Source organism: Dipteris shenzhenensis, chromosome 4 (assembly GCF_047967505.1).
Source record: "Dipteris shenzhenensis isolate YYH24624 ecotype China chromosome 4, Dip_SZ_1.0, whole genome shotgun sequence".
Lineage (NCBI taxonomy): Eukaryota > Viridiplantae > Streptophyta > Polypodiopsida > Gleicheniales > Dipteridaceae > Dipteris > Dipteris shenzhenensis.
In genome coordinates, this window is record NC_141599.1 from 20,199,148 (window position 1) to 20,213,051 (window position 13,904).

The 13,904-nt window shown below is 44.4% G+C and overlaps 1 protein-coding gene across 2 annotated transcripts in view; it reads right to left on the reverse strand.

The window, feature by feature from the left end:
* The window catches only part of RID2 (S-adenosyl-L-methionine-dependent methyltransferases superfamily protein), a 40,599-nt gene extending 27,230 nt beyond the window's left edge, over positions 1-13,369 (reverse strand). Inside the window, exons 1-7 of one of the 2 annotated variants that reach the window (XM_087373439.1) lie at positions 13,167-13,366; positions 12,848-12,923; positions 12,680-12,763; positions 12,547-12,602; positions 12,363-12,419; positions 7,232-7,281; positions 6,974-7,126 (exon numbers count right to left, since the gene is read on the reverse strand). In XM_087373439.1, coding sequence (XP_087229565.1) covers positions 6,974-7,126; positions 7,232-7,281; positions 12,363-12,419; positions 12,547-12,602; positions 12,680-12,763; positions 12,848-12,923; positions 13,167-13,265 — 575 coding nt within the window. In that variant the 5' untranslated portion in view covers positions 13,266-13,366. Of the gene's footprint in view, positions 1-6,973; positions 7,127-7,231; positions 7,282-12,362; positions 12,420-12,546; positions 12,603-12,679; positions 12,764-12,847; positions 12,924-13,166 lie in introns of both variants that reach the window. The other variant, XM_087373440.1, reaches the window with a different exon arrangement.
* Between the last annotated feature and the right edge of the window lie 535 nt (positions 13,370-13,904).

Genomic DNA, 13,904 nt, shown 5'->3' on the forward strand with positions numbered 1-13,904 from the left:
TCATCCTCCCCTCGAATCTCTCTGGCAAAGCGGGAGGTCTCGAGGGGGAAGTAGCAAACTGCAATAAAAAAATCTCGGCTATCCATGTGTTGAATCCGGATCCAGAGAAACCTGGAGTGTGAATCTCTCTGCTCCACTGAGATGGCCCCCAAAATTGTGGATCTGAAAAGAACTATGACTCATCCTGACCCTCGAACCCCTCCTGTATCCCTTGTCTCATCTCTGTAGGCAGACTCCCATGTATACACGCTGACTACTAGTAGTAAGCGCTCTGGACTCTGATGTGTCTCTGTGTAAAAGACTGTCGTGACCTATATAGGATTCCGAGAAGTTCCCTGGTTCTGACCATAAGGTACCATTACAGTTCCAGATGATACAGGATAGGGTCTCGAATGTCTGGGTCTCATAGACCCCGCCTCCCTATGCAGGAGGAGAGGTGGGTGCTCAATGGGGGCCAGTAAGGAGTCGTCCATCTCGTACTACTGCTCACTTCCCCTCCTTGCGGGCCCATTCCCGCTACTGCAACAAAAAACGCCTCTCCTCAACCTGTAGTGGAGTGAGGTCCTCATCTCGTACTACTGCTCACTTCCCCTCCTTGCGGGCCCATTCCCGCTACTGCAACAAAAAACGCCTCTCCTCAACCTGTAGTGGAGTGAGGTCCTCGTCCATGGAGATCGCTAGCTAGTCTCGTAAGGCTCACCTACGACGTAAAGCCAAAAGTCGTGCCTGGGCGTCATGGAACCGTATGATAAGGGACTGCTCTCGATTGGGGTCCCTCCCAACCCGCCATGCTCTCTTAATCCTATGCTCTCGATTGGGGTCCCTCCCAACCCGCCATGCTCTCTTAATCCTATGCTCAGTCGCCCCTAGGGTAGTGGTCACAAATGCATGCGCGTCTACCATCAGTGTAGCCTCAATGCGGGAAATCTCACGTACTCTAATGTTGAGAGCCTTACCGGCTCTCTGTTGCTACTCCAGGAGGGTAGCCGAAACGGTTACCCTTGCAGGTTTCCATTTGGCTACGTCAACCCATCTAGACGTCTCCTCGATGGCAGAGTGCATGCTCGCAATATGTGCCTCCACAACTGGGGTGCTCCCTGGGACTGTACATATGGCAATGACCTCCTATCGGAGCTGTGAGATCTCCTGTTTGAGCCCCTGAATAAGATCAACCTGGACTCGGATAGCCTGAGACTGCTCCTGTATGAGTCGTGCCTACTCCTGGGTGAAGCAGATCTACTCCTGTGCGAAGCGTGACAGCTCCTACGAGAAGCGTGTCTGCTCCTATGCAAAGCGTGACAGCTCCCTCTCGCGCTCTCGGATGCTCTGGACCTCCATCAGCAAGTACTCCCAGGCCTCTGATGGGTCAGCTCGTCCGTGCTCTAACGAAAACTGAAAGGACTGTGGCCTAAAAGTGTGAGGAAGAGACGAGTGCGGTATGGGGATGATAGTGGCCTGGAGGAGGCGATCCCAGCAAGGTGTGGGAGCGTGGGCTGACTGAGAGGCAGAGGGGAGAGAAAGGTCGTGTAGTGCAGAACAGTGTATGACCCCTCCAAAGTAGGTGTCATAATTGGAGAGAGAACTGTAGCGGGAGAAGAAGGGAGAGATGGAGGAGATGGTGTCAGTGACAACCCCTCTATCCTAGGGGAGGGTGGGGCAATCGATGTCATGGGTAGGGGTATATCAGAGCCAGTAGCTGTAACTGTAGAGGCTGTGGGCAAAAGTGCAGCTGAAAGTGGAGCTGGAATTGGAACTAGAGCTACCGCTGAGGCTGGCGCTAAGGCTGAGTACTGAGATTGAAGCTGAGACTGAAGCTGTGGCTGAAGCTGAGGCAGAAGTGTATGGACAATGATGCTCAAATGAAGACATGACAAAGGCTCTCATTCATTTATCAAGTGTATTAAGACAAGTGAAGTACAAGCCTTATATAAGCTACTCACTCACACACTAGCACCTAGTGCATGTGGGATAAGTCCCATGATGACATGTGGCACTCACACAAGACTCACTCACATAGACTAGTACTAGATCACCTAGTACTTCACACTAACACATCACATCACCACACTATTTGACTATGATATCTCCAACACCGCCCTTCAGAGCAAAGAGGTGTGAGACCCAACACGCAAGAGTAGACCGATCCCCCCTCTACCGTAATACTACAAAGAGCAAGTCCAACTATCCAACACCTCCCGTGTGATAGTGACTTCTCCGTCAGCTTGCAACCGACAAGGGCAAACCATTACTCGTTATCCCCCCTTACTCTGAACTGGGTAGTCAATACCATCAACCAAAGGAAAACACAATACAATCATTTTTGGGGAACAACCCAGAACAGAGGACCTCTTATTGACTCTTCAAACATTCATTTTAGAGGGACTACTCAAGGCAGAGAACCTTTAACTCAAACATAGAAATATTTTCATTCATTTTATGCATAGCAAGGGCAAAGAACCCATGATCCCCAAGTAGCTACCGCACAAGAGTGTGCACATTCTGATGCGAAGAGGTATGTCGGTGAAGAACCAGGCGAGGATGCCCTCGCATGATGTGTCGATGAAGGCCATAGGAGCAGCTACCAAGGGACATCATGTCATGACTCTCAATGTGCCGATCGGAAAGTCACCAAATGCGAAGAAGAGCCTCGGAGGCTCCAAAATATAAACCCTGATCAAAACGCAGCAAGATTACACCTCGAAATGAAGCAGGATAGCTCCAAAGTGAAAAGCGACTACCTGGAACAGCTCTGAATGCTTCAAAGCTCTTGTAGATGTTCGCAGCAGATAGGCGGTGGCTGTAAATGCTCTAAAATACACACAGCAGGGCCCAAAGTCCAAAGACAGTTGCTGTAGGTGCTCCAAAGCGCACACAACACTTAGAAAACGCTCCGAAATGCATAGCCTGATGAATTAGAGGCTAGGAGCAGCCCCGAAAGTGCTCTGTTGAAGGTTCTGTAGCAGCAACCCTGGAACAACTCGAAAATGCAAGCAGCAGCTCCAAAACTGGTCGAAAATGCCTCCAAAAGTGACGAAAATGTGCAGCCAATGCCCCACAGGTGGTCGCCTCTTCTACAACAGCCTGCAAACCCTAAAAACGGCAATGAAACAGCTCCAAGATGGCTCAAATAGCCACACGTGCAGGCGTGCCTTGAACAGTGTGCCGACCAGCAAGCTAGGAGGCTGCCAAGGGAGATAGAGCACTCAAGAACAGCTCCAAGAGATCCGAATGGTGGCGGCAGAAACAAAAGGAAATGAAGTGGCTATGGAGGAGGCGAAAACAGTAGCTAATGGCTGCAAGAGAAGGCAGAATAGAGGCAGAAATGAGGCGGCTGCAAGGAGGAAGCTGAAGCAGAATTAGGGTTAGGGCAAGGGTGACGAATTAGGGTTAGGGCAAGGGTGACGTGGCAACTATGGAAGGTGGCTCTGATACCATGTTAGAAACATGGTGAAGGGAGAGAGAGAGAGAGAGAAGGTTAGGGTGTGAGGAAATGATGCTCAAATGAAGACATGACAAAGGCTCTCATTCATTCATCAAGTGTATCAAGACAATTGAAGTACAAGCCTTATATAGGCTACTCACTCACACACTAGCACCTAGTGCATATGGGATAAGTCCCATGATGACACTTGGCACTCACACAAGACTCACTCACATAGACTAGTAGTACTTCACACTAACACATCACATCACCACACTCTTTGACTATGATATCTCCAACATTTGCTACTACATTGAGGTTGGTTGCAAGTGGCAATGCCAATCATTATTCTTTTGACCAGCTAGTTGCTCGTCTACTTCAGGAGGAACAAAGCCCTACGAACTGCAATGCTTATATGGCTAGTAATCAAGCCCAACATAAAAATAAAGGCAAAGGAAAGGTTTCACCTGGTGTTTAAACCCCTTCATTCACATGTTGGTCACTCACATGGTGCCTCGTCTACAGGGGATAACAAGAAGAAGAAGAGATGCAACTATTGCAAAAAACCTGGACATGATATTTCTCAATGCAGAAAGAGAATTGCATCTGAAAAGAAGAAGAAAGAGTTTGGTCTTGCAGTATCTGGTTCTCCTAGTTCAGAAGATCGACATGAGTCAGCTAATTTTGCACAAGACTTTTCTGGTTACATGTCAGTATAATCCCTGACGTTCATGATGTTCATGATGCCTGCATGACAGTTTCTGATGTATCTTCTTTGATAATGGTGCTAGCAAGCACATTACTTCTTGCAGGAAGTTATTCAGCTCACTTGAGCATGCATCTAAGGGGTGGACAATCACATGTGCCAATAATGCATCATATACAGTGAAAGGCATTGGGCAAGTTGCTCTTCTGTTTGTGGTGATCTTGTCACTCTAGAGAATGTGCTTTATGTTCCAAGCATTCGCAAGAACCTTATCTCTATTTCAGCTATAGCTTTGGCTCTCTCTTGAGCCTCCACTCTCAATTTTGCAGCAATTCATTACAGCATCTCGTTTTTTGTCTTCCCTCCTCCATTTTTGAGCTTCCATTGCTTGCCATAGCCTACAATGGTGACTATTCGAACAGTTGTCGCCTTGGCTGCCCATCATGGTTGGTCCATATTTCAGATAGACGTCAAATCAGCATTCTCGAATGGAACCTTAGAGGAGGAGGTATACATAAATCAGCCACTTGGCTCAGGTTCCAAGGTATGCGGACGCTTTGTACAGGCTGAACCAGTCCCCGAGAGCATGCTACCAGCGCATCAATGAGTGCTTTTCCAAGAACGGTTTGAATCGAAGTCCATCAGATGCTAATCTCTTCTCTCTTTTAAGAGGGGGAGAAAAGACTGGTATTGATCCAGTACATGGACGATTTGATCCTTACAGGTGATCACAAGAGGAAGATCTCTCAGGTCAAGGAGCTGCTCATGAAGGAGTTTAAATGATAGATTTGGGATCTCTCCACTATTTCCTTGGGATTGAGATCAAGCAAAACAAGGACAGCATTTTCATCTCGCAAGAGAAATACTGTCGGAAGCTACAGAAGTGGTTCGACATGGAGGACTGCAAGGAGGCTGTGACACCAATGGAGGTCGCAAGGAGTTTGAAATGACAGATTTGGTATCTCTCCACTATCTCCTTGGGATTGAGGTCAAGCAAAACAAGGACAACATTTTCATCTCACAAGACAAATACTGTCGGGAGCTACTGAAGCGGTTCGAGATTGAGGACAGTAGGAGGCTGTGACACCAATGGAGGTCGACGAGCAGGAGTTTAGTATCCACGACTCTTCCGATCTGGTGGATGCCGACAGCTAGCAAAGACTGGTAGGCAGCTTGCTCTATCTAACCACCACCAGGCCAAACATTTCTTTTTCCATTGGGCTCTCAGGTGGATCCTCGAGGACATGGACATGACTCAGGAGGAGGCAACGGTGGTTATGTGCGATAACCAAAGTTGCATTGCCATCGCAAAAAAAACGGTGTTTCATGCACGAACGAAGCACATAGAAGTCCACTACTTCATACGAGAGCTCATCATCAACAGCATCATGGAGCTGATGTACTAACAACCTATCAGATGTATTCACGAAGGCGCTCCCATAGGAGCAGATCGAACACCTCATTCAATGCATGGGGATCGGCCCACAGTGGCGTCATTGAGGGGGTGTTATATGTCGATGCCCCCACCTGTGAGCCCCCATATGAGGAGGACATAGGGTGCATTAGAAAGAGAGGGGGAGGGTTACCTGGGAGCAATCCCAGGGACTGTTTTGATACAGGGAATAGGCCGCCATCATATCAGGTCTGATACGGGCAGCATATGCTGTGTGGCAGGACATCAAGGGCTGGCTCAAGGCACAGCATCAGGGCACCAAACCCCCTGGCAGGCCCTATATATAGGCTGCCCAGGGGATCAGTTAAAGGTGGCCAGAACCGACCTGGCAGATCGGCCAGCCAACCAAAGGCTGGTCGGTCCAGCCTCAGGGAAACCGACCTGGGGTCGGCCAGATCAGGGGGCTGCCTATCCCCTATATAAACCCCCCTTCCCCCTCACTTTTCCTCATCCAGTGTTTGCTGAAGCCTTCATCTACAGGCAGCACATCTAGGAGGAGAGTGCATCTTTGCATAGAGAGAACTCAGTCCAGTTTATCCCAGCCCTTGCTGGACGTTCTTTTGTGCTCACCATTGAGCCAGTTTTCCCAGTGTTTGTGGACGAATATATCTTGAGTTCTCTCCTATCTCTGATCTATTCTATGTGGTGTGTATTTTGAGAGAGGTGAGCATCATTGTGATCACGTGAGAGTCTACTTGGAGCTGAAGGTTATCCAGAGAATTGAGTGATTCTTTCTTCCATTTCCAACAAAAGATTAATTAGGATGTGGTTGACCACGATCACACATAATCATTAGGGATAAGCATATGTCCTACCTTATAATAGACCATCACAGTCACAAGGAAAGGCTATGAAGGACATGTCTGTGGCAAAAGGTAAAATTTTTAGCTCACCATCCTTCGAGAGACATAAGCTGATCGAGAAAAGAAATCAATCATCCATGGCTCTATCAAATGTTGCAAGCTCTTGATTTTTCATTATCATGTTGGGTTGAGATTTGCTCTCCCCACATGTACTTTATTTGAAACTAGGCTTCTCATTTTCCGAAATAAAACCTATGTCATTTTTGCACTAGCCAAAAGAGAACAACTAGCAAAAAATCAAAGATCAAGTGGCAAGCAGGAAGAAAGGAGGGATAGTTTTAGATATAGACTTTCCACCACACGCATAGTATGAATATTTCACATACTGAATCTATAAGATGACAATCTAGCCGTTCATTGTCAATGGAATCCCTAGCTTCACAAAATATAGCTTCTCTAACCACAGACTTTTAACAAAGCTTACATAAGAAACTTTTCAAATATGGAATTTTACTAACCAGCAGGTAGTAATAAACTTGAGAAACTTTCATCAAACATAAAAATAGACATACACTTATAGGTCTCTTTACCTGTGAGGATAATCTATTACAAGACCACCAGAGAATCCACATCGCATGGCAGCTCCAGTAATCATTTCCAATTGTGCTGTATTTTCAGGATAGATTTGCAAAGCAGCTCTAGCCCCCTTGGCTAAGGATCGATATAATGAACTGAAAAAAGTCCTGCAAACTTGCCCAAAGCTGACAAATTATCAACACAAGTCGCATTACAAAGTACTACAGCATGCAAAAGAGCATATGCAAGGCGAGACAGCAGACCTAGCTTACCTGAGCCGCAGTCTGGGATCATTGCAAGACTTATCAGCATTGCACAACCACTATCAATGAAGCAAAACATAGCACTCATTAGAATCTCTCTATCGTAATTTGTTGAAAAGAAAACCCTTCACAACTGTTTAAGAAAGCACCAATTCAATTTACTTCGTGAATATATCATATGTGCACTTGAAGTTTTAACAAAATATAGAAACTTGCAAGCAAGAACTAATGAAAGGATATCGACATGGCTGAGTAAAATCCATGTCCCAAGAAGAGCAAAGGCACTCTTCATTAAGATAAACCCACTATGAGATTTCCTAACTAAATACAAGAAAATTCTTTGACATCTGGCAGATCGTAGCGCTCAATCATCATTGATCATGCCTCCCATTGTACAACTGCAACTCTTTTAAGTCCTTGTAGCATGCAACAACTTTGTGGTCTCTTCATGCAAATGCTCACAAAAAGAGATGCATCTACTTTGTCCGCTGCTTCATTCAAATAGACTGCAAGTTGCCTTCTTGCCTCCATCAAACACAACAGTCATAATGGCCTGGCGTCGAGCCCCCCAGCTGTCACCCGGCTGTAAATATTCCAAAGTCAAAGCATAGGTTGACCATTTATTGATCATAATTAATGAGTTCTTTTATTTAAGTATGTTCAAAGAGTTACCTTTATTTGGTCAAAGTCTTGACTCCGGTCAAAGATACTTAACCCCGGTTAAGTAAGACTAACCTCGGTTGGGAAGATCTAGCTTCTGCCAAGATTGTTAACCACAGTTAACCAAGCAATTAAAGTGTTGACTTCGGTCAGAGAGAGTTGACTCTGGTCAACGAGACTTACTTCATTAACCAAGATGTGCCAACTTCGATTGGAGAGACTTGGCTGTAATTAAGGCGCTTTGATTGTCGGTCAACGCCCTTAATTATGACCAAGAGGGTTGACCTCGATCAACTAAGAATTGTGTTCTATGTTTTGTTCATCTGTTATTGTTCAGTGGGGACGCCCACAAGTCACTAGGATTAGTCTATGGTCTAATTGCATGCAAAAGTGCTAACCATTAATGGGTACCATGGTTGTGCGCTTTAGTTGTTAATTGCACGTATCAAGTGGGATTGAAAACCCAAGCGCTATGAAGCCTCACAAGCATCTAGGAGAACGTTCGCGTGACCAAGTGCTTCGACGACTCCAGAAGTTTCCCTTTAGTGGCATGTAACTAGATTTTAGTTAGTTGAATTGACAAGTGACATGTTGCCAAATGAATGAGCCTTGAGCTCCTTGTAAATTATTCATGTATATACCTAGATGAATCCAAGAACATTCCCAAACTCATCCTCTAAAAACACAACATGGTGCAGTTTCAATCTCACGATAGTCACTCATAAGATTGAAAACCATAAACTCCATCACGCATAGCAGGGACTAGCTACTATGACATCCCTACTGACATCATCAGCGCCCAACAGTGGGTGTAGACCATAGTATAAAAGTATGCTCTCACACATACAAATCCACACACCCACACATACTTGAGCATCCATTTATACAAAGTCTTCGTACTGAGTTTCTGTCGGCACTCCGGAGGTGAAGGGCAAACTCAGCCATGACGAAGGCTAGCACTAAAGGAGAAGGCTAGCACTAAATGAATGAGCCTTGAGCTCCTTGTAAATTATTCATGTTTTGATTCTTTGTAACGGGGCTTCAACGCTGAACTCTGTGTGTATTCAAATCCTTCAAGCAATAAAAATACCTTGGGGGGGTCCAGCCAACGATTGTCCTAGGCCCTAGCATGTTTGCAGAGAGAGGGAGAGAATGAGAGTATCTGCAGTATATAGAGACTGTTACATTAGCTGTTCATAGTGAATGAAGGACAGGGCAGATTGCACCAGCCTTGAGTCTCTTCTTTCAATGATAATCATACTACTCATGCACTAGTCCCTCTAACACCAATTTTGATCTCTAATTTGGTTCTAGTCATCTACTAGTCTTGACTTTCATAGCCTGAGTTTTCTTCGGCTATCCTGCCTATTTTTCAAAATATAATACAAGGCTACTATTTCTTTAATCCCACCAAAAATATTAAAAACAATCTAGAAATTGTTAACCTATGGCAACAAGGGCCAAAAGCACAGTCTAGACAAATGTAGATGAGATCATTATGTGTGTAGAGTAGCGACAAAGCTCCGCTTGCAATATCTTGAGCTTAAAAGATAATATGATGAATCTAAAAGGATGAGAATAGCAAAAATCCTCTCTAGAAAAGATCCAATTATACTTGCGAAATCAAGATCTAGAGAGAGAAAGACTAAAGTTCCTACAAAAATTGAAGGTACTCTTATTTAAGAGGTCTCCTACAAAAAAGAGATCCCACCCTTGAGGTTCCTACAAACTTTGTAGAGACCAACATGTATAAATCTCTCTCGATGGAATGAAGCTCCCACTCTTTGGGGTTCAGTGTTCAAGTTCACATAAATGTTTATGTGATTGATCTCCATTTCGTCCATGCTTCCATACACTACCGTGTTCTAGCATGCCCTTATCCTTGCACTCTGTAGCCTTATACTCCTTGTTCCATTTCCTCCTCCTCCTCCTCCTCCTTCTCCTCCCTTTTCTTCCTCCCTCTTCCTCCTCCTCAATCCTTTACCCTGAAGTCATGAAGGAGACTAGAGCCTTCCACTCCTCAACCATAAACTCCTCCTCAACCTACCCTTTCTAAACCCTGGAGCTCCTAGTTAGCCTTCTCAACTCTATCCCCCTTCTCAACCCTGCAAACCCCTTCTAAACCCTTGAACTCGCATGGAGGCGAGAGCCTTCATCCATCGTTGTAAACAAGCCTCTTTCTCACCTAAGAGCGCACAAGATCTGCTTTCCACACTTTAGTCTACACCTCTCACCGGAATACCACCCGAGGACCTATGCTATAATTGTGAGCACCTATGCTACAACGAGCAACGACACGATAGTAGGTGACCAACACCCTTAGAACCTAGACTTGAGAGGAACAATGACAACATTTTGACGCCGTTGTCGGGAAGGTTGGTGTCTGAAGCAAAAGCGGAGCACGTGTTTGCATATTTGAAAAAGAATCCCCTTGTCACTGCCCCTCCCAAGTTCAAGTAGGCTGTTAGTCACCTACAGTCGTGTTGTTCTTCGTTGTAGCATAGGTGTTCACACTTGTAGCATAGGTCCTTGGGTCATATTTTGGTGAGATGTGTGGACTAAAGCGTGAAAGGCAAATCTCCTACGCACTTAGATGAGAAAGAGACTTGTTCACAACAAAGGATGGAGACTCTCGCCTCCACGGGAGTTCAAGGGTTTAAGAAGAGTTTGCACGGTTGATAAGGAGGATAGGGTTGAGAAGGGTAACTAGGAGTTCCAAGGTTTAGAAAGGATTGCACGGTTTAGAAGGAGTTCAAGGTTGAGGAGTGGAGATCTAGTCTCCTTCATGACTTCAAAAGATCGAGGGTTGAAGAGAAGGATCAAGGGAGAAAGTAGGAGAAGGGGAGGAGGAGAAGGGAGAAGGAAGAGGAAGGAGGAAAAGGAAGAGGAAGAGGAAGAGGAAGAGGAAGAGGAGGAGAAGGAGGAGATGAAACAAGGAGTACAAGGATAAAGAGTACAAGGGTACGGGCTTGCTAGAAAACGGTAATGGACGCAATGGAGATCAATCACATGAACACATAATTAAACTTGAACATTGAACCCCAAAGAGTTGGAGCTTCATTCCATTAAGAGAGATTTATACATGTTGGTCTCTACACAATTTGTAGGAACCTCAAGGGTGGGATCCGAGACCTCTTGGATAAGAGTCTCTACTCTTTTTGGAGGAACCTCTTGGGTCTCTACACTTTTTGGAGGAACCTCTTGGGTCTCTACACTTTTTGAAGAACCTCAAAAAATGTACGCTTTTAATCTTCTCTCTCTAAATCCTGATTTTGCAAGTATGGTTGGATTTTTTCTTGACAAGATTTTGGCTATCCTCATCCTTTTAGATTCATCATACCATATTTCAAGCTCAAGATATTACAAGCAGAGGTTTGCCACTACTCTACACACAATGATCTCATCTTCATTGCTCTAGATTGTGCTTCTGGCCCTTGTTCCCACAGGGTTAACAAAAATGAATCATTAAAAGCATCCATTGAAATGCCTTATTGTCTTGCTCACATGCATTTTGAATGTAGAAATATAGAGAGAAAGACTTGCCCAAGATTGAAAACTCACACACAATGCACTACTCAAGCTCAACTCAGCAATCAACTCAGAAAACACACACTAAACAAGACTGTATGTGTACTGCAGCAACAAATAATGAACCTGTAAACAATGATCCATTGTAGGACTCCCACAAAGTGTAGGAAACACTGCTGCACCAGTGAACTGCTCCATCCACCTCGGTAAGCAGAGGTAGGCAGAAACACAAGAAAATAGGCACTGGAAGTAGGGAGAAATGGTAGGAAAGACTATACTGTTCCAGGCCCACCTAGTCGACCAGTCTGCTGCTGACCGACCTGCTTTCTGACCTATAAAAGGGCCAACTCCAGCATTGGTTTCCCTCACATTGGGGCTCCTGTCCAGCAGCGCCGCGAAATGGGGCCTCAGCCTCCTGAGAACTAAAGGATCTCTCTCCAGCCCTGGTGCAGGCATGTGCTGCCTTTCTCAACATCCAATCCACATTATTTTCTATGTTGTTGATGGAATAACATAAAAATAGGACCTGTTTCCAATGCAGTCAACTTCTATGTTGTTGAAGGAATGAACTAACGGTGCATATATTGCTTTAAATGGCATGAAGAGGCCAAAATAAAAGCCCTTTATTCAAAACATACTAGGAAGCACAGAATATTGCATTGATTGTTTGGACTCATCAATAAAGAAATAAACAACAGAGATGGATGCATCAAAGACAGAAACAGCTATTAAAATTTCTAGGTTTGGAACTGTCATCATCAACAAATATTTAAAATGAAGGTTGATAGAAGCCTTTAAATAGACAAGGAAGAACAGCATATGTGCTGTATTGCATTGATTGTTTGGACCCGGGGATAAGCAAATAAACGACAGAGATGGACGAATTAAAAGACCAACCACTATTAAAATTGATGTGTGTTTCATTTTAATTGTCAACTAATATTAAAAATACCTGCACTGCGGATATGCTGATGGCACCGTCGATTGTCCCTGGCCGAATCCCCAAGCCCTGAAGGTGGTGAACGTAAAAGACCCTATTTAACGCAGGCAAGTAACAAATCCTTGCTTTGGAATTAAAAGTTCCTTTTGGTCAGTCACAGCACACAAGATGTTCAAACATTAAGCTAGAACCTCACCTGACCGATGTCACTCAACAGCAAATCTCCCTCTACCTCACGTTCGATAGCAACATCTGAAGAGTTGAGAAAATAGTTATTTTGACGTTTGCACAAAAAACATAGCAAGAACCTTAGAATATGAGATCCTTACCTAGCATTGCCTCTGAGATGTCAAGGCCAATCCAATGATGCCTATTTTCAGTGAGAGTTTCACCACTGAGCCCAGATCCACAGCCTAAAAAAGTTAAAGCTTCAGAGAATCTCCTTCAAAGGAAGGTCCAGATATAACTACTTCCAAAGGGGTGAAAAAAAAGGCTACCTATGTCTAGAAGAAGTCGTGGCAATCCATCGTCCGGCAAAGCTAACAGCTCTAAAGCCCTTTCGGATAACTTGGCCTGTGTTTTTTAACGACACAAGCGAGGTTCAATTTGATACTCCTCAAAGCTCCCAGGTTCAAAACTATATTTTGTGATCAATGTGCGACTACTAATAGATTAAAATCCTATTTTTCGTGATCAATGTGCGTGTAATGGATAAAAATCCTTCGAGACAAAAATGATATGTGGTCTGCTGGGGGCAATCTAATGTATTTTCAGCGGCTGTAGAAATGCAAGAAACATAAGGTCGTAGGTGCACACCTGAATTTCGATGATGCGTGATGAAGTGGTGTATTTGCGAGCTTCCGAATTGTTGTAGAAGAACTCGGGAGGAGCCTGACGCTCGGGTCGAGCAGCCATGGAGGCTGGTGGTGGAAGAAATTGCTAGGGCAAAAAGATGGAGGATTTCATGGAGGATTCACGTACATGGAAATGTATGAGAAGCTAAGATGAATTTCAGCCTGCCCATTTTAAATTTTTATGTTGTTTAATTGGTCATGTGGCAAACATTCTAGTGTAGAGAAGCCAATGGTCGGACCAATAGATGAAGTTTTTACGTGGCCAGCACGAGAGCGTTTTATGAAACTCTAAAATCTTGTGAAGCCATGTGGTAGATTCGGAGCCGTTTGATCAACTAAACTATTATTAGCTACTTACAATAGCCCATATAACTAGCAAGTGGCCCATATACTTACAATAGCCCATATAGCTAGCAAGTGGCCAAGCATTCTAGTTTCCTCTATATTGGTTATTGCCTGCAAAGTTTATCCAAATGTGGTCAATTCTTGAAACTGTGGATTGTAGCCAATGAGTTAATGGATGCTCCTCTTATTCATAGTTGTAAGGAATCTTGGCTTTTTTTTTTTAAGTCAATGCTTAAGTCCGCATTGATAAAAGTGTCTGTTGCATTTGTAGTAAATGTCAGGAGTGATTCCAGCGCTTTTGAAAGTATTGCAATTTTTGTTTGTGGATGTTTGTAAACATTGATTATAGCCACTT